General features: G+C 38.6%; 1 protein-coding gene across 1 annotated transcript; it reads left to right on the forward strand.

Annotated features, from left to right (window-relative positions):
• The first annotated feature begins 1,522 nt into the window (after window positions 1–1,522).
• On the forward strand, window positions 1,523–19,892 carry slc15a2 (solute carrier family 15 member 2). Its single transcript, XM_085765277.1, has 22 exons — window positions 1,523–1,649; window positions 4,135–4,222; window positions 5,690–5,831; window positions 6,134–6,226; window positions 6,492–6,591; window positions 7,548–7,638; window positions 7,729–7,806; window positions 9,429–9,511; window positions 9,666–9,749; window positions 9,858–9,947; window positions 11,148–11,192; window positions 11,437–11,472; window positions 12,997–13,085; window positions 13,660–13,741; window positions 14,661–14,786; window positions 15,549–15,713; window positions 15,983–16,029; window positions 16,142–16,249; window positions 16,967–17,066; window positions 17,160–17,303; window positions 17,984–18,088; window positions 19,052–19,892. The coding sequence occupies exons 1-22, from the start codon at window positions 1,641–1,643 to the stop codon at window positions 19,256–19,258; spliced, it is 2,112 nt and encodes a 703-aa protein (XP_085621403.1). The 5' UTR covers window positions 1,523–1,640; the 3' UTR covers window positions 19,259–19,892.
• The last annotated feature ends 675 nt before the right edge of the window (window positions 19,893–20,567 follow it).

Raw genomic sequence — 20,567 nt, forward strand, 5'->3', positions numbered from 1 at the left:
GCCTATTATTGGTTTAGACCTTTATGATCAGTAGCCTACACACGTAATATATCTGAGCACTTGCTTCAGCGCTTCTCTACAGTTCATCATCATCGTTATCATCATTAGTCCATTGCATGCTGAAATGGTGCCTTCACTGTCGGGTTTAGGGAGACCAGGTTTAGGACCCAAATGCAGACACAAAAACACAAAGTGATGGGCAACAAAAAGGGTCATTATTAAACAAGGTAAAACACAAAAAGGTATGTCTAATGTAAGAAAAACACAAAGTAACAGCTAAAAGCAACAGGCTTAAGTCCTGGACAAGCTCAAAGATCAAAGTTCAAATGAAAAGATGGGTTCAACAGTTCAGGGGGGTAAAAAAAAAAGTGAGTATAGACAAAGGGAAAACAATGACACACAAGTGCAACACACTGTGGTGGAGCAGGTGCTGGTTAAAGGGGGAAACACAAGAGGGCAGAAAGAAGACAAAGGAATATTTCAAAATAAAACAGGAAAAACTTTAACTAAATCTGGGAATACATGGAGGACATGACATTCACTGTGCTTAAATTCAGATGACCTCCCCTGGAAATGCTTTGGCTTTATATAATATCTAATACATGTTATTGATTTATTTATAACTCTATTCTTTATTATCCTCTGTTGATGTTATTAATATTATTCTGCCTTTAAACACTTGTTAAAATGTGCACTATGGATTCTTTTTTATCTGATTTTACTTTTCTTGTGAAATTCTTGGTAACTTTCTAAAGAAAAGTGCTGTACAAACAAAGTATTACTAACTCCATTATAGCATCTTCCCCTTGCTCTGTGTTAATTTTATCTTCAAATTATGACCACCACCGAGGGGTGATAACATGTTTACTTCATAGTCAAAATGATCAAAGTTGACTCTGAACGCAGTGAAGTCATCTCAACACAGTGTGATGTGTAATCTTCTTCACTGGAAAACTGTGTTGTTCACTAAACAGAAGAGATAAAAAAAAAAGAAAAAAGAATGTGAAATAAGAGGTGATATAATAAAGGTTAATGAATAAGAGGTGACACACGCACGCACTCACGCACTATAGGCACTAATGCACGTTGCCTGTGGTGAATTAAAAGGCATCCTGTGATGCTTTCATGGTCATCCTCCCGGGGAAAATGTGCGGCTTGGCGAACAGTCACAGGCCACTCTGACCCTTCATCCCACAGTCAGGTTTAACAACGACTCTATTGTACAAGCAGAGAAGCTGCTGCTCCACTACACTGCAGCTACAACTAACGGACCTCCTGCTCCTCACAGAGGCAGAGCTTCACTCCAACTGCGGCGCTTTTCATATGCAAAAAACTCTCCTCTGGATGAGAGATCTCTGTAGCTTTTGGGTCTTGGTTGGACTTGGACTTGTTTCCCACAGGGCGTGAGGTGTGTTGCAGGCGCGCTGCAGTTCCTGGAGAGGTGAGCCGAGGTTTTATGGTGGAATATTAACTTTTAAGTCCGCTTTAAAAGCTCAAGTGAGCGAGGTCTTTTTTTTTTTTTACACTTGGTGCCCTCGGTTCGCAGAGCGGAGTAGCAGGAGTGGGACGGACTTGGATACGAGTCAGGAGCTGCCGATGCAGCAGTAAACATCCACAATCTCTCCAGCAAGTAAAGCAACATGGGCAAGGTAAATATATCATGCAAAAGTTTTTGTATAGCACAAACTAAGTCGTTCGGGTTGTTTGAGTTGTGTTTTTGGTTGTTGGAAAGTTTTTAAAAATCATTTCTAATCCACCGTTTAAAAAAAAAAAAAGAAATGTAAAAAACGCACCGAGTTTGGCTGGAAGAGACGCGTGGACACAAACTGGAGCTGAAGGCGCTTCAAACGTCTCCAAAAGTGATTTATACAAGTGTTTTTTTCTTAAAGTGCAAGTGCTGCGTGGCTTAGTGTGTGAGGCACTTCTGCAGTTCTCACTAAAGCTTCACATTAAACTGGAGGCGAGATGATGCAACAGGCGCATCATGTAAAATGTGACAGAAAAAAAAGCGGCTGCTGCAGCCGAGGAGGGGATGTTGTTGGTGCCACTGGTTTTCATCCTGAGGAAACTTGGTGGAGCCGGAGGCCAGAGGGGCACAGCAAAATGTTTTCACGCGCAATTTCACCTCCAAAAATAAGAAGACACAGAGACTCTGACTCTGATTGCTCTCATCATCCCTAGAGGAAGCTATGCAGAATCTGTGCGCGCACTTCTCGTTTTGATTTGTCCACACACATGGGTTGGTGGTTTTTTTTTTGACAGGAGAAAACTTCACGCTCCATTTAGCAGCTGTGATTATATCATATCACATCATATCAGAAACGATGTTTGCTCGCAGCGTCCTTAGTGTCACTTTTTCTCCATATTTGCCGGGTCTTTAGTGGAGAGACCCACTGAGGAGTGTGTTTTCCATCCAGCTCCACAGTGTAGCTGTGGAGGAGCTGCAGGCAGACACACACACACACACACACACACACACACACACACACACACACACACACACACACACACACACACACACACACACACACACACACACACACACACACACACACAGCTCCAAGGCAGATGTTACTGAGCCAAGGATTTGCACGAGACCGTGACTTTTGCCACTAGAGGGATGTGGGATTAGTTTAGCAGCTATTGCACAATATAAAACTAATAACAAGTAAAGATGCACAGATCCAACTTGTTTAAAGGTTCAGGTTCAGGTTCAGGTTACTTTATTGTACCTGTAGGTAGATTTGTTTTACAGTCAGATGATCAGGTAATGAAATCCTTTTGAAACATATATACAAAAAACAAAACAAAAAAAACAATGATATGTAACACAAAAAACCCATAACAGCTGACTATTAATATGATGATAAAAGTGCTATAAGCGCTCAAGTGCTGTTTTCTGTTGTGACCATCAGAGAAAAAAATGTTTTTCACTGACTGGAGCTCACTAGACTTGATTTTATATATATATTATAAGCTGAGGCTGAACCTTATGTTTTAGTGGTTACATGATTAAATGAAGAATAACTTTATGACACTGTCCTGGTGTATTCTCGGTACCAATGGCAAATCTCTCCTTTTTTTTCAAACTTTGACACTGAATGAATCGCAGATTTAAAATTTCAGCAGCAATTTGTAAAAGCAGCAAGTTTTAAAAGTGACACTACAATATTTCTTCCTAAAAGTTTGAATCTATTTCAGCATATTTTTTTCCCTCAGTGTATAATCTGGTAATTGTTGTTATTAAAAGTGTGTTACATAAAAGTGCATGCTAACAAATGATTGGTTTAGTTGAAGATTTTCATCTGATTTTCACCTTTGACATATCTTACTTAAGTGATTAATATAGATAATCATCATCATTATTTATTTTTATTTTTTTTGGAAAGTTTTCAATTCACAATCAATATTTTACAAAGTGTCAGTTGTACTACAAATAATCTTGTGCACATTTAAAACAGAAAATCACTGTACATTTTCCAGCCAGGCTGCTCCACAGTTTTACACTTAATTATTTACTACTGAACAAGGAAGCCTCTTCTTTTAGATATCATCACAGCAGGTCGTTTAGTAAGGCATCACATGAACTTTTTTTTTAGCATTAGCATTCAGTTGTAAAATCGTTATCTGCAGATATGTTGCAAGTTAACGGTAAACACTTGATTTTTTTTTACTAATTAAATGCACTGTTGCAACCAGGAAACAGATGCATTGTAAGTGCAACGGATGAAAACTGATCATCTCTCTTGCATCAAGTCGCAGTTTCCTGTTTCTGTCCCAGAATTCTGAGAATAGACTGAACTTTTTTTTTATCGCTGTGTCAGAGCATGATCATATCAGAGTGTAACCTCTATGTCTGTGTAAAGATTAACTCAAGTCTTTTATGAGTGACAGACTAACAGGAGGTTTGTATGTATCTGCTGCATTCCTGTCGTTCCACTGTAAAATAGTGATCGACTGTGGGGCAGATGGTGAAAACACTGACTGAAGCTGCAGGATTGTGTTTTTATTTGACAAAGAGAGGAGAGATAAGATGATGGACGGTGGATTTACTGTTGGAGCGGCTGTTTAATTAATGTCACATGTCGCTGCTTCTAATCCAGTCAATAAATAAATAAACTTTCTTTCTTCTAGAAACTATGTGGGACCAACTACCCAACCAGCATCTGCTTCATAGTGGTGAATGAGTTCTGTGAACGATTCTCCTACTATGGCATGAAAGGTATGAAGAAACACTCTCTGTGCAGATCATGCTGAGAGGTCGACTTGACCCAAGGAGCAGGAGTGTGTGTGTCTGTATTGACGATGCTCAGCTTGTTAAAGTGGTGAACAGGATGTGAGGCATTGACGGAGAGATGGGACAGAAGATAAAGATCTTCTCCTCACATGACCTCACTCATTCTCACATGTCTGTCACATTGCTTTAGTTGCTTTACACATCACACACACAAAGAAACACACAAAGTCCTGTTAGATGAAGTGAATTTCACTCAGTAATTTGAAATGTAGTCATGAGAAATATTCAATCAGTAACAAATTATTGTAATTAATTATCAATTTATCTCTTGATATGATTTTATGAGTCAGTTACTGAACCTTCCTTCACACACTGTAAATTCAGACTGTGAAGCGCTTGTGTAAGTGGCTGATTGAACTGTATATGAAACAAAGGTTCAGCAAACTTATGATCAAACTTATAAAAAATGTTCATGCATGATCAGTGGATTGATTAATTGCATTGTGTGTAAAAAAAAAAAAACTCAGAAGATTGTGGATCGATGTTTCCTAGAGTCCAGGATCAGAAACCCAAACATATTAGATTTCCAGTAAAATGAAAAACCAAAAACCAAAACCATAGACAAACAGCATCTTCTGTGAGGAGCTGCAGCTGGAAGATGTTTCATTGTTTTTCTTCTTGAGAAATTACTCAAATATTGTAATTAATTGATTGAATATTCATTTCAGAATCAATACAGCAGTAAACAAGGTCATTTGACTTGTTCAGTGATTAAACGTGTGTCAACAGCAAAGAGCAGCCTCAGCTCTTTAGATTTCCTGTGAAACATCTTTACAGCTGGAAAAATGTGTCATTAGTGAAATACTCAACCCACAGTCTCCATATACATTTGTAATAGCAATATTCTGTCAATAGATTTATTCTAGGATCATTCATGTATCCTTTTACAGACATTTCCCTAAAATCTAACCTGATTAATTTTGTATTTGGAAACATTTGAAACTCCCTTGGAAATATCTACAGACAGATGGAGGGTTGGATTGGAGGGTTTCTGGACAATATTAGTCACTGTTTTTGTTAATATTTGATGATTTATGGTTGCGCTCTGGTAGTTAATCAAATATTTTTATCGATTGACAGCCCTCAAGTGAGGTTAAAGAGTGTAAAGATGAACTCTTCGACGTGTCTGCCCTCTGTCATAGACTTTCTGTAGCTTCTCATTCATCAAGTTCATGTGATACACTTGAACACAAATAACTTCATGAATCAACAAAGTATTGAATAATAATCATTTGACCCATATATGATGCATGATGGGATAACTGGGTGCTTTGATTCACAATCTTCAAGGACATGTGATGAGTGAGTAGTCTTATCGGTCCCCTGCACTGGCTCACAGCTGACACCTGTGTGTGTATGTGTGTGTGTGTGTGTGTGTGTGTGTGTTTCCAGCGGTGCTGACGCTCTACTTCGTCTCCTACCTTCACTGGGACAAGGACCTCTCCACCGCCGTCTACCATGCCTTCAGCAGCCTCTGCTATTTCACCCCCATACTGGGAGCGCTCATCGCTGACTCCTGGCTTGGAAAATTCAAGTGAGTCCCCCGTCTCCTTCATCCCTGAATAAAGTGAAGTAAACCTTTATTGTCCCAGTGGTGTTACAGCATGGACTAAATAAACTGAACTGCACTCAAAATCAGTTCATAAGCAGGGGTTTTGTGATTTGCGCCTGTTTGCGATACGTCATGCAACCTGGGAGCTTTGTCTAAACAGCAGCAGCTCTTAGTGGAGATGAATCACTCTGACCAAACGTACTGCACACACACACACTCTTGTATAATAACAACAGTGCAGCTCTGAGTGTACATACAGTAATCACAGTTTTTGCTCCCCACAGGACCATCATCTACCTCTCCATTGTCTATGTGATCGGCCATGTGGTCAAGTCGGTTGGAGCCATTCCCACTGTGGGAGACAGCACCATGCACATGTGAGTTAACTGCAGCCACAGTCACAATCAGACACAGTGATGTTAGAGGTGTTCGTCATGATGTGAATCAGGTTCTGTGACTCGGGGCTCAATGAATAGTCCAAAACCTAATAAGATCAAAATAGAAAAAGTGAAATCAGCTAATTTCTGCATCTTAAGTGATGTATCGAATCATTTGAATCACCAGATTGTCAATTGGTTGACTTGTTTTTCACCACTAAAGTGAATAGATCACACCTGTATGAGCAATATTTGTGTGTTTCAGTGCTCTGTCCATGGTCGGTTTGATATTCATCGCCTTTGGCACCGGAGGAATCAAACCTTGTGTGGCAGCGTTTGGAGGGGACCAGTTTGACGAGGAGCATGTAAGACACCGCACGTCCTTTGCAGCTTTTATTGTTTTCATTTAATTCAATAAAAAAAACAACCTTCCTGTAATTCACTCTGGAGCCAGAGCAGTTTAGGTGTTTAGTTGTAGAGATTCTTCAAGTTTAAAAAAAAAAGTAGAAATCATATCATCTGTAAAATGACAAGGGGTTTAAATGTGAAGACTGGTTATTACAAAGAAAAAACATTGACAGAGAGCTTCTCAGCTTGTTTTAGGTTTCACAGCACTTTGAGCTTTTGATGTGTTGTGGAAATTCTCTGCTGCCGGTGAAGAATGAAATAGAGACTTCTGCTGGCCGACATGGTTTTTATTTTCTTTGCAAAGAAAGGGTCAATCAACACACGAGCGGTCAGAATGGAGAAAGATAGGGAGACGTTAACATTTATACCTGAGAAACGTCCATGAGGAGTCATCAGAAAGGGTCTTTGATCTTGTTGCCTTTTGTCACCCCTTTGTATACAGGGCTTTGTATCTTGGTGGGAAATTGAGAGGTGTAGACATCACAAATGGTTAAAACACAAAGAGACTTGACATCTTGGTGGGAAAACAGGAGGTCTAGACATCACAAATAGTTAAAAACACAAAGAAATTTAAATACAATTACAGATCTCTCAGCAGCAGAGAGCAGTTTTCAAACAAGCTGTTGCACCCAACCTTGTCCATCAACAGAGTTTATGAAAAAGTCTGATATCCAACAACTTAAATGTCAGATACACATCTCTGTTTTTCTGCCTCCTATAGAGTTCAAATTGAAGAAACATTGAAGAAAAACGGGTTAAAAATAGATTACACAAAAGTACTGAGACCAGAGTTGCTTGTACAGATTCACAACTTTTACAATATTAATTCAAAACCATCATGACATCTTCATTCGAACTTAAATGTTAAAAATGAAATAGAGTATTTTCCAAAAATCTTGTTTGTTCCCTTCAGGGCAGTGAGAGACAGAAATTCTTCTCCATTTTCTACATGTCAATCAACGCTGGGAGTCTCCTGTCCACTGTGATCACACCCATTCTGAGAAGTGAGCATTAAAAGTCTTGATATTGATGAACCTATTGAGGTCCATTCACTATATCCTGGTGCTGCTAACGCTGCTAATTTGCACCTGCAGGTGATGTGCAGTGTTTCGGCGATGACTGCTACGCTCTGGCCTTCGGTGTTCCTGCAGCTCTGATGGTCGTGGCTTTAGGTGAGTTTTCATCCACCTGCAACATCCAATCACATGTCATCGGCATAGAGGGGTATGTTGGACAGTCACTGACTATATTACACTGTATCCGCTGTCTTTAACTCTTGCAAAGTGCTGCTGTTTGTATGATACACAAACAAACAGGCTCGATCACATAACTCTGATGCTCTTCTCCTTCCATTTGCATTGATTTTAAAAGGTTATTAGTGATTTTTAAAGCTTTATCCATCTCCCAATTGACTAAGGGTGACCAGCTCTACTACTCTGAAACTCCCTCCCAACCCAAATCAGACACTGTAACTCGGTAACTACCTTGGGTAGTGTCTGAATTGTGCTTTTTCTATTTTTATTGTTTTATCCCTGTCATTGTTTTTATCTATTGCTGTCACAACCTTTGACTTAATGCTGATTTGAGATTTTTATGCTGCCCTATACACTTTTATGATGCTCACTTAAATTTTTCCTTTCTCTTATCTCAGTTTTTATTTTTCTTGTGAAGCACTTTGTAACTTTGTTTTGTGTTGAGAAAAGTGCTATATAAATAGAAGTTATCTCTATTATTATACCACTCAAATGGGTTTTCCCATCAGCCTAAGCTGTACTTTGTGTTTTGCCGAGGAGTGGCTTTAGGGCTTACATCAACAAACATTTTTTGTTAAACTACCTCACATCATCTCATAAAATATCAGTGATACCACAACATCCTCAGCCAGAATATTACACCATTAAGTAAAATAGACGACACATTGGCGGCCAATGGTGGATTTATGTTGAGTGCTCGCAAAAAAAAGTCATGAAACTCAAATTTGCGCAATTGGTTTCTTTTGCTTATTTGCGCATCACATCGATGACATCATATAGATGTATTAGTATCAGCTGATGATGTCTGGTCATTGATTATATTGGTGCTTTCCCATCAGTGTCAAGGAATAAATCAGTTTCACTGGTTTAACTACTGTAGTTACTGTGAATGAATACAAACTATGTGTGGATGAGAAATGCAAATCTGCTTTTATTTTTCCATCAATGTCTAACTAAGCTGTCACGTTTCAGAGTCTAAGAGCTGAGTTCAGGTTGCGATCTGCATGTTTGAGAACATGTTTATATAGGATGGAGTCCAGCTTTTTGACAGGCCGGGCTTCCTGTTGATTAAAGCCCCTCGGCATACGTACGTCCTGACAGTCGGTTGTCTCTGCCTCCGAAATCCCCCCGTCACCCTTGATCCTTGTGTGATTCATGCTCGGCCTGCTCGCTCGCTGTGAAAACAAACAGTGCTTTTACTACTGGAGAGGCAGAGAGCGCATATCACAGCAACAAGGGTGTGTGTGAGAGAGAGGGGCTTCAGGGTTAGAAGCCTGGTGTGTTTACAGCGTGTTACAATCTGTTAACCGTTTCTCAAGCTGCTGGAAAAGGGGCAAAAAACTTCCTTAGAAGGCAAAGTACAGCCAGATTCTGCTCTTCTTGTCTTTTTGTCTTCACTGTACCTAATCTTAATCTGTGGATTTATTACTACTTGCTGCTGTGATATCAGACAAATTGAGACATTGTTTGCGCAACAGCTGAGCCATTTCCAACATAAATAGCTTTCCTCCCCAGTCTAACTCTTCATCCATCTCGTGCAGTCGTGTTCATAGCCGGCAGCGGGCTGTACAAGAGGAACCCTCCCCAGGGAAACATCCTGTTGGAAGTCTGCAATTGCATTGGAGTGAGTTATCTCCTGTATCAGATGATTTATTAACGTGTTTACAATGAGAAATGATTTTGTGCTGTAATAATGGCATGCATTTTAAATACCGTTCCTGCTTCTGCTTCTTCCTGCGGGGTCTGTTTTCATTTCTGGTATTTGCTCTGGTCTCCAGTTCGCCATCAAAAACCGCTGGAGGAGGTCAAAGTATGAGCCCCAGAGGAAGCACTGGTTGGACTGGGCCGAGGACAAGTACTCGGTAACAGAACTAGGACTTTAACAAGAATTGCTTTGAAAAAAGGTCAAAAAGAGCGTCTGCTGCATTTTTGTTTTCAGTGGATCAATAATCCGTCCGGTGTGTTAACAGAAACGTCTGATCCAGGAGATTAAGATGGTGCTGCGGGTTTTGGTGCTCTACATCCCACTGCCGATGTTCTGGGCTCTGTTCGATCAGCAGGTACGTGAAGACGACTCATTAACTCATCTTTTTTTTTAACTCGCCATGGTTCAAACACTGTGTGCTGATGGTCCAGGCTAAAAAATCTCAACAACAACAACAACACACACCTATCAATCAACCTCCAAAACTATCCATCCATTCATTGGCTGAATAGGGTGAGGGGGGGGGGACACCCTGGACAGGTGGCCGCACCACTGCACCACTGTGCAAAACGAATGAAAAAAAGTAATGATCTTATTAGAAACACGAGTTGAAGTTTTTGTAGTAGGAAAGTAAAGTAATTTCTTTGACTCTGTCTTGACAATCACATTTAGCACGAATAAAAATATTGATGGAAGTGAGATGAACAGATGGAGAACTTAGATAAAACTGATGTTGACCAAGTTTTCCTCTTGGGACATAATTTGCAGCTGCAAAAAGGTAATACATCGCAATGTATCAAATTGCAATACTCACAAAAATGTTTAAAACTGCTGAATCAGGATATCAACTATTGTGTTTATATTGCATTGTGGGGCCTCGGGTGTTTCCCATCTCAAGAAACAACCTTTAAATTGCTGAAGTTTGGAAAAGCTGGTGGACAGATTTATGTACCTGCAGGTTGTTTCCTGCCTTTGTGCTAAAGTAAGATAACAAGCTGCTGGCTGACATGAGATAAAGCACATTTATTTTATAAATAAAGTGCTAAAATCAATGTATTAATTCTACCACTTTTCACCAGAGCAGTTTATGCCTCTGATGCTATAACCACATAGAAATTGTAGATGGGACTTGATCTAGTTGTTCTAAGCGTATCGTATGTCCTTGTAGGAAATGTTTAATTACCATGTAAAAGGGACTTAGGGTTAGATCAAGCTCTTGTCGGTCGTACATACGTGACAGGTTGTCTCAGCCAGCACAAGGTCAAGGTCTGGTGTCATCTCTCTGATTCAATCCCATAAGTATCTGTTATCACCTTTTGGCCGGCATTCAACACAACCCTCAAATTATGGAAAACCTCAAAGCCACAAGCATGATTCCTGAATTTCATTCTTCCTGAGTTCATTTTTCATTTAAAATGACAGATTAAATTAAACAAATCAAACAAACCCACATCTTCCTTTAGGAAAACAAACACAGTCAGTCGGTTCATGATGTTTGAACTCACAAACTGTTGCCTGAAAATACGTTAACAATCAGTGTGGTTGTGTGTTGCAGGGTTCCCGTTGGACGCTTCAGGCCACCAGGATGAACATGGCTTTTGTAAGAGTTTCCTCCCTTGAAACAACACTCGTCAAAATTTCACGAAATGATCGTCTGATAACATCTTTTTATCATCGCACTTTGATATCAGATAGTAAAACGGATGGATCCTCCCTCTGTCACAATTTGTCACTTTATTTCAGTAAATGCTTCCTTTTTACAGCCTCGATAAATCACGCACTCATGAGGTTTGGAGTTAAAGTTTAAGTGACTGGTTAGATGAAATCTTGTTGTTTTATTACAGGGAGATTCCTTCAATATTAAACCGGACCAGATACAGGTAGGTGCAGCTGCTCACGTTTGTGCCCACATAACCAACAGTACATGATAAAAATGTCCCAAAACAACACGTGGGATTTAAAACCCAGCTCCTCTCTGACAAAAACTCAATTTAAACTCTTCCTTGAAGCTTCATGATGAGGTTCAAAGTTCATCCTCCATCTTGAAAAGTGATTTTAGGAGCTGTTTTGTTGCTTTTAATGATAGAATTTCAAAACAGTAAGATATCGCTCAATTGAAAGTGTGTATCTCAATATCTTCTGAGCATATTTTTTATTACTTAAAAAACCCAGAGTGCAAATCTACAGTGATAATTAATTGATATTAATATATATACAGTATATTTGTCTCTTAGGGGAAGTTCACGTGTCCCATCATATCTCACAGAAAACAAAGAGGTCATGATGAAGTGTGAATTTACTTAAACTCTCATACTTTCATTGGTTCACCTGTTTTGTTTGCACAATATTGTGGCAGTGATTCATTTTCCTGGAAAGTGGAGTTAAAGAAAACATGAAAGCTCAGTACAAAAGTGAACAAAATATAGACTGAAAATCCAACAGTGTTCTCAACCAAGCTGTGCTTTTTTTTTTTTTTTTGCAAATGCTAAAGGAAAAAAACACACAAGATGACAGAGACTGTTTCAAAAGATTAGAAAAAAAGTTGAGTGGAGCTTAAACTAACATCCACATCAGCCATGTTTATACACTCCAAAATGAATTGGACAAGTTCAAACAAACAAAGCACCATGTGTTGTTGTTGGTGTCAGTGTCAGTAGACGTCCTCCACTCACAAACGTCCACAGATGCCAGACTCTGCAGCCATCTTTGCCTTTTCTGTAGGTTAGTATTGGAGGGATTTGACAAAAAGGAAAGAGTCCAGTTGTGTTAGTGTGGATGTAAACACAAGTCAAAGTCAGAGTTGTTCAGTTCAGCTTCAGAGCTGTTGTCTCATAGTCGTTGTTTCACAAGATTTTGCTCTAGGATTTGATAATATCTTTGCTTTTAGACATTTAATTACAGAAACCCATGATCAAAATAGTGATACATTCTGTCATTGTGTTACTTAAAGATGTAATTATAGTCAAATATTTCCCGTGGACCCTCAGAAACCCCCTCAGATTTACTGTGCTACAGAACAACACAATAATGTGTCACTGTCCAGATACTTCTGTATTATATATAATTGAGTTATATTCAAAATGAGAAACCTGATATTGAATTGTATTTTTTTTGTATTCATATTCTTGCTATCAACAACATTCATATCAGTACATCTCCCATAATGCACTAGCGATGACTGATGTTTGATTCGATGAGTCAGTTTGCTGTCAGTTTTCATGAAAACTCTTTTACAGCTGTTTATCACGACCATCTCTTTACTGCTCATATCAAATTAGAGCCTGAGTTAGTCGCTCTATCGTTGTGTAACTTCAGTCTTTATGATTTTATGAGTTTTCCTGAGCTTTTTATGGCATCGTTTAACTGCGAGTTTTCTCCCCCCACCCCCCTCCCTGGTGTTTTAGATGCTGAACGCTCTGCTGATTCTCCTCTTCGTGCCCATCTTTGACCTCATCATATATCCGCTGGTCGGCCTCTGCAGAATCAAAATCACGTGAGTGGTTTGTATTCTCGTTGTTTTGGATACGTCCACCTTTTATTGCAGACATGAGCGTTTAAGAAGCCTCTTAAAACTGGGAAATGATCCATGTGACCTTTCATTTAAACGCTTCACGTACACAAACATATTGTACATTTACTATTGTAAATCCATTGAGTGGCTGATTCATGAATTACGGAGCACTCAACCCTTTATTATCTAGTGACCGTCACAGTTTATTGGAGATAGAGTCAATGGATCAGTTTTATTTCTCAGGAAAAAGGAGCTTAAATGTGGTTTCAGAATTACAAATAGAGTTTTTTTTTTTAAATGTATAACTCATTTTTTTTATAGAATAGCTCAGGCTGTAAAAGAAACATTGGACAGATGACAGATGGCATTAAGTCAAAACAAGTGATGAGGTGGAGTCTTATCAGGCAGATCAGTGAGGACACTGATGTGGAAATCACTCCTCTGATTTATAAAGTGATAAAGCCTGACTCTCCAAACAAGAGCAAACATCCACACTGGACCTGTAGTCATGGAGGGGATATAAGAGTGTTGACTCTCTCTCTCTCTCTGCTCTCAGGCCTCTGAGGAAAATGGCCATGGGGATGATTTTTGCAGCGCTGGCCTTCTGTGCAGCCACGGTGGTGGAGCTCAACGTCGTGGTGCGTATCAGCAGCAACTGTGAAATGAAAAGAGACTTTCACCGAACAGTCGTTCTCACTCACACACATTTTTCCTTTAAGCTCATTAGCCTTTATTTGTTTTTTGCTTAAATATATCAACAACTACTTAAAACAAAACAAAAAATCATTATCATCATCATATTTCAGTTCAACAAATAATATCAGTCAAAAGTTCAATAACAGCTCAGGCACATGTCTTTTTAGGCAGTCTGTGTCGTTTCCATGTACAGAAATGTGTGGTGTCCCTCATTATAGAGCCCAGACCACATGACATGTACTGTAATGTTATAATTCAGATAAAAATAGTAAAACAAGAGGAAAAATTAGGTGACAAGTTTTAAAGTTGCCCATAAAGTTGGAATAATTTTGTTTTCACACACATTCCTATTTTTATTCCTATTATAAAGGTTAATTGTGGTTTAATTTTCACTGTGATATGTTAAGAAGAGATTTATCAATAAAGTTTTGAGAAGATATACACTTACTATCAGGTAAAAATCATGTTGTCACAATCATTTCATGAGAGGAGGTAAAAAATATTTTATTCCAACTTTATGGGCAACAGTGTACATATAAGAAAAACACTAAATATATAGGCAACAACACAAATGTATTCACCCATAAAACACTGAAAAATAAAATACATTAGCATCTGCACATCTTGACAACTATTTGTATTCATACAAATTCATGAATACATTTTGAGTTTTCCTTTATTTCTTCTATTTAAATCCCACTGTAATATTTCAATGTATCAAATAAGTGGGCGCATAATGAACCATAAAAATGATATATAAGTCTTTGTGGTATAATAATATTAGAGTGATTTCTCATTTCCAGACTTTGCTGTGTGTTACTCATCAGTATGCTGCTCTAATTTCCTTTTTCTATCTGCTAGAAAACGGTTGTGAATCCTGCACCTCAGGGGAACTGTCTCCTGCAGGTGTTTAACCTGGAGAGAGGTAACGTCAGCATGAAGATCCCCGACAGCGACCTGTTTGTAGAGCCGATCCCGTACCTTCAGGTAATCATACAGACAGGTGAAGGGGGGAAACAGTCTTTCTATCAGTGTGGACACAGAGTGGTAAAAAATATCTCTCATTACAAAATTCATACGTATCTATTTCCACTTTTCTGTTTTCTTCTGAACTGCAAACACAAGTCTAGACTCTGAATTTACCTGTGTCGGAGAATGTGAGAGCATGTTTGTCTTGTGGGTGTGTGCAGGGTTCGTCACCTTCTCTATTCAATAATATGAACTTTATTTAACCACTGACACGAAGCATTTGTTGCCAAGACAGTCACAGGACATTGAACAGAGGCTGCAAGATACATTAGTGCATATTTGTCATATAATAAATAAATAAGGAGATGTACATTAAAAAGCTCCCAGTGTGTTAAAACATACACACACAGAAAAAAAGCACTGCAATTAAGAAAGTACACAAAAGCCTGTTGGCTCATGGTGAATGTGCAGTCTGTGTTTGTCTTTAGCAAAAACCCTCGAGACATTTTAAACCTGTTTTGTCTGTCTTAACAGTTTGCATTTACATTTTAATGAACACACTCAGCTCAAGTTGTTTACCAGCTACTGTCAGAGCCTCTAGCTGTCTGATGGGAACATTTCCTCTTCTGCAACTTCATTTTAGGAAATATCTAAAATGACTTCTATGGCTCTGTTTTCTAAACAATACCAATACATTTGTCTGTAATCTCTCTTTTTTAGAGATCATATAACAGTAAAGCCTTTTAATGAACCTGGACATTGATTTCCTCTCTGTGTCAGGACCCTCCCCAATATGAAACACTTCCACTGGGGGCATCCAGCAAGCAACTGAACATCCAAGTCACCCACAATGGAAAAACTGTAGCGTGTAACCAGACGTTTGAACAAGAGACGACCTACAGTCTCATCCTCTACCCCGGAGATACTGGAACCCAGTGTGAACTTGTGAGTGTCTCTGAAAAATGGCTCCAAATCATCAGTTAAAGTTTAAGGAGAAAATCCATGTGTTGCATCTATTTGGTAGAGATTCAATTCGGTTTGATATGGCAGTCTATAATGGGAATTGCTATTATTAATAATATTAAACCATCTGAGCAATGAGTTGCATGTTTGTGACCGAGCAAGAACTGCATTTTGAAATTCAAAGAAGTTCATAAATATTGATAATAAGAGAACAGGAGCTGAAATGAGTGTGTGTTTTATTCATCATCCAGGTGAAAGACTTCATAATGAAAAACACAGATGGAAATCCTCTACTGAGGTAAAATATTTAATATTTTAAAGTCATGATGAAAAGTTTTCCTGTAGGTCAACCTGACCAACGTGATCACAGTCAGATTGATCATGATTTCTTATAATAAAAAATTCCACAGGTTCCTCAACACACAGCCAGAAACACTGAATCTAACAGTGGGAGATGCGTCTTTCCACCTGACCCCTGGTTACAGCATGAGTCCCAACGAGACTGTGGAGCGGGGAAAGTGAGTCCGACTAGAAGCTGCTCAGTTTGTCTGCATGATGGTTTAAGGCTCATGAAAGAAGCTGTCAACTCAACTTTACATTATGTGCACCTGTGTTCTTGTAGCACCTTTATTTTATATATTATTTTGATTTAATCCAGACTCAACAGTGGATGCCGTCTCACCACTGTGTACATAACATATTACACTTATCACTTGCACATAGTACTCTTTACTCCATAGTCAGGTATACATACCATTACTTTTATCTTATTTTATTTTTTAATCTGTTTCTATTTTGTTTCTTTCTTTATTTTTTGTTATGTTATCTGTACTGCTGTAATACAGCAATTTCCTAGCCTGGGACCAGTAAAGTATATCCTAAATCTTCAAGTGGAAACATTAGGGGTTCAGTAATCTGTTTAATTTCCTAACAACAAATGAATCAAACTAGTACATGCATGTCACTGAGGTCGTTAGTGTTGATGAACTCACAGATGTTACCTGACTCTGCTGCTGTTTCATCAATACAAATGTCAGAGTCATTTTGAATGAGACAAGTCTGTGTCCTTAATTATAGAACATAAACAAGACTTTTACTTTAAAAACTACAGGTGCCAGCAGTAACAATACAGCACGTAAAGTAAAACCCTAATCAGCCTCAGTTAAATAATTTCTATATGTGCTTCTGGTCAAATCATGTGTTTCTGTTCCTTTCTAATTGCTGCCGTCCTGTAGATACCCAGATGTCCACTGCAGTCCACAGACAGAGAAGTGCTCCAGTCTTGATCTGGGCCTGCTGGACTTCGGAGCCTCCTACACTGTCATCCTCACCGAGGTTAGGATCGAGTCACATGAACAGCATTTTATACAAAGATTTTTTTTTTGAAAAGTGGTCCCTCAGGATGACACCATCTGTGTGATTTGGCAGGAATCGGGTAAAATTGCGACGCACGTGCGGGAGGATGTCAAAGCCAACAACGTGCAGATCGCCTGGCAGGTCCCCCAGTACGTCCTCATAACAATTGGAGAGGTCATGTTCTCCATAACAGGCCTGGAGTTCTCCTACTCTCAGGTTTGTCGTTAGGCTTCATCTTGAAATGTGCTGATGATGACTTCATTGTCTTCGCTCTGCTGCTTGTGAAAATCAATATCACTCTCTGGAGCTCTGATAGCATGTCTGTATGTTTCCTGTCCTGGATCAGTGCTGCTGGGCAAAGCATTTTTTTTAAATATATATATATAATAAATTCCAGCAGCAACCCAATGTCTCAGCAAAGAGGTTTCAAAACATCAATAAAATGACTGTTTAAAACTCACTGAGCATACAAATGGACAGAAGAGGACAGCAGCATGCTACAGGAGTAGTCTATAAAGTTTCTATGGGCATTTTAATACTTGTCTTTGGAAAGGAGTCCATTAAAAAAAATCCTGACTAAATGTGAGTGTGACATGACTGAGATTTAACCCTTTTTCCAGAAGGTAAATATATAAAAAATATTTAAATCACTCAAGTTGAATGAATACGTATCATTAATACATAAGAATGTGTTCAAAAAAAAAAAAAAAAACTTGTTCTAAGCTTAAATTCTGAGCTTAAACTTAAATGACTTGTTTATTTGTCAAAAATAAGTCACCTAATAACACACATTAAGGACACAGTGTTTCCACTTGATTGATTTTGTAAGTGTACAACAAGTTTACCTGACCTGATATCTTGACTCTTGACTAACACTGGCTCCATGTTCCCTCCAGGCTCCAGCCAACATGAAGTCCGTCCTGCAGGCGGGCTGGCTGCTCACTGTCGCATTTGGGAACGTGATCGTGCTGATTGTGGCAGAGGGAGCAGGACTGGAGCAGGTAATGACTTCATCAGGTTTGGTGGGGAAACATTAAACCCTTCAAAAAAACAACAACAACAACAAAAAACAAAAGGAAAAGTACAGAATAAAGGAGGGTAGATATCTAAGCAACTGACCTTTGGTATGAAATACTACGACTTGTCAAACAGTAACTGTTTAAAGTGTCAGTTACTCTAAAATGTAAATGACAAAATGTCTAATTTCTCACTTTTCTCCAGTGGTATACAGCTTTCTTCTGGACATTCACTACATTGTAAAACTGCATATGATTTGATTAAATTTGTTTGCTTTGGAAATACTTCCTAAATTTTCTAAATGCCAGTATTAAATACAGTAAATAAACTAAAAAAAAACTGTATTTATATCCTTCTAGGGGGAATTGAGAAGGTTTTTTTTAAGTGCCCTTTTAATTTAAAATGCTTACAGGAAGTGTTGAGTTTATACTGTTAGATTTTTAGGTTTATTGTCCCTTTTGGGGAAATTCATTATCACAGATTCTGTACACATACATGTATGTATGAAGCACCCTACATACAATGACAACAACAGTGACACTGGACAACATTCAAAAACACATATCATTCACTTTAACAATTACAGATTAACAGACCATGGCAATTGGTTTTCATTCACATAATGTTGAATACTGTTTTGGTACTGTGATGGCTGAAGGTATGAGACTGTTTTTAAACTGTGCAGTTCTATATCTAATGTGTTCATGCTGTATGAGACAAAATAATAGATGTTATAGACTTCCCCCCTGAGAGATCATCTACAAGTAAATATAGCTGAACACAGTCTTTTTCTTTAATTTGTAAATTTGGTGATTTTATCTGACGACATTGTGATTATAAAACCAGAATTTGACAATAGCCAGATATTAGATGTTGGCCTAGTCTTGTTTTGTTTTTGTTTTACAACTCTCACCTTTTTCCTATGCAAACTCTCTTTGTGGTCGCAGTGGAAAGAGTTCCTGCTGTTCGCCGGCCTGCTGCTGTGCGTCTGCATCATCTTCTCCATCATGTCCTGCTTCTACACTTATGTCGACCCCGATGAGCTGGACAAGATTCACGCGGAGAGTTCAGGGAAGGAGGAGGACGAAGACATGAAGAAAAAATCTAATGATGAGATGCAAATGAACAAAAGGGGGAAGAGCACCAGATTGTAATTAATTACACCACCAACACCGCCCTCACTGTAGCTGATTCACTTTGGCTACACAGGGTGAAGTACTGGATCGGTTAGAGACGTGTCCTATGACGGTACTGTTTTTTTTTTTCTTCATGTTTTTGTTTCAAGGTACTGTTTGTTAAAAAAAAAATGAAGCACTGAGATGTGATTATTGGACCTTTTTTTGTGTCTGGAAGTCCAGTATTTGTTTACGACGTCATTTTGTGTTTTTCTCTAAAACCATCAGCACCGCAGTCGCTTCAATATTCATGAATGCAGAGAACAGGAATTAATTTCCTATAAAAAATTGAATATGTGACATAGTGTTCAAGACAGGCACAATATTGTGCGACTTCCCACAGCATGATCAAGTGTTATTACAAATGAATGTCAGATGTTATTATTCTGTTTATTATATCTGCTGCATATTAACTGCATGTCAATGTGTTGATTTGCTATAACGCTGAATAATATAAGAGGAGACCATCATCGTGTATGAGCTCACACCAGCTGCGACACCATCACTGATTCATTCATTGATCTTAACTACACATCTGTAACGTTTTGTGACTGGATCTTTCATGGTTGATAAGCTACAGCACCAACTGCCAAACACCAGACACACACACACACACACACACACACACACACACACAGAAAACCAGCCACATGTTCGTTATTACAACCTATACTGTCTGACAGCACAAGCTGGAGAAGTGGTGAAGTTTACATTGTGTACCTATAACAAAAATATTAAAGGACAGTGTTTCTTTCACATTATAAGCCAATATTTAAAAATTCAGCTTATGTAGCAATTTGCCATAGCACACCATGCATTTTTTTCTACTGCGATTTAGTCTGTTGGTCTGTCAGTAACATGCGGGGATTGGTATAAAAAAGAAAATCCAAAAGTTTCCTTATCTTATGGTTTGATTTTCTTACATCAATACATCACCAACCAAGAAACACAGTGGCTACGGTTCTTGTGACAGCCATACAGTACAGTAGTTTAAAAAATAGTAACAGAAAGTTTCATGTCTTTGAAAGTTGAATTGAAACTAGTCATTGCCCTGCAGGTGGGAAACCATAAAAAATTAGAAAATATTCAGTATTATATATTTTTTCAATAACGACAAGTATAAAATGCTTAACTTTTTCACAGAATATGTTTTTTTTTACAAGTCACAGTAAGAAAGGGGGTTGGTATAAATAAAACAACCAGATGCTCCAGTTTCAGGGTCCTTGTTTATGCAGGTTTCACTGTGACACTGACATTACTTCACTGAGACACTCGAATACATTCTTAA

This window comes from Trachurus japonicus, chromosome 21 (assembly GCF_045865225.1).
Source record: "Trachurus japonicus isolate A0001 chromosome 21, Traja_1.0".
In the NCBI taxonomy this organism is placed as follows: Eukaryota; Metazoa; Chordata; class Actinopteri; order Carangiformes; family Carangidae; genus Trachurus; species Trachurus japonicus.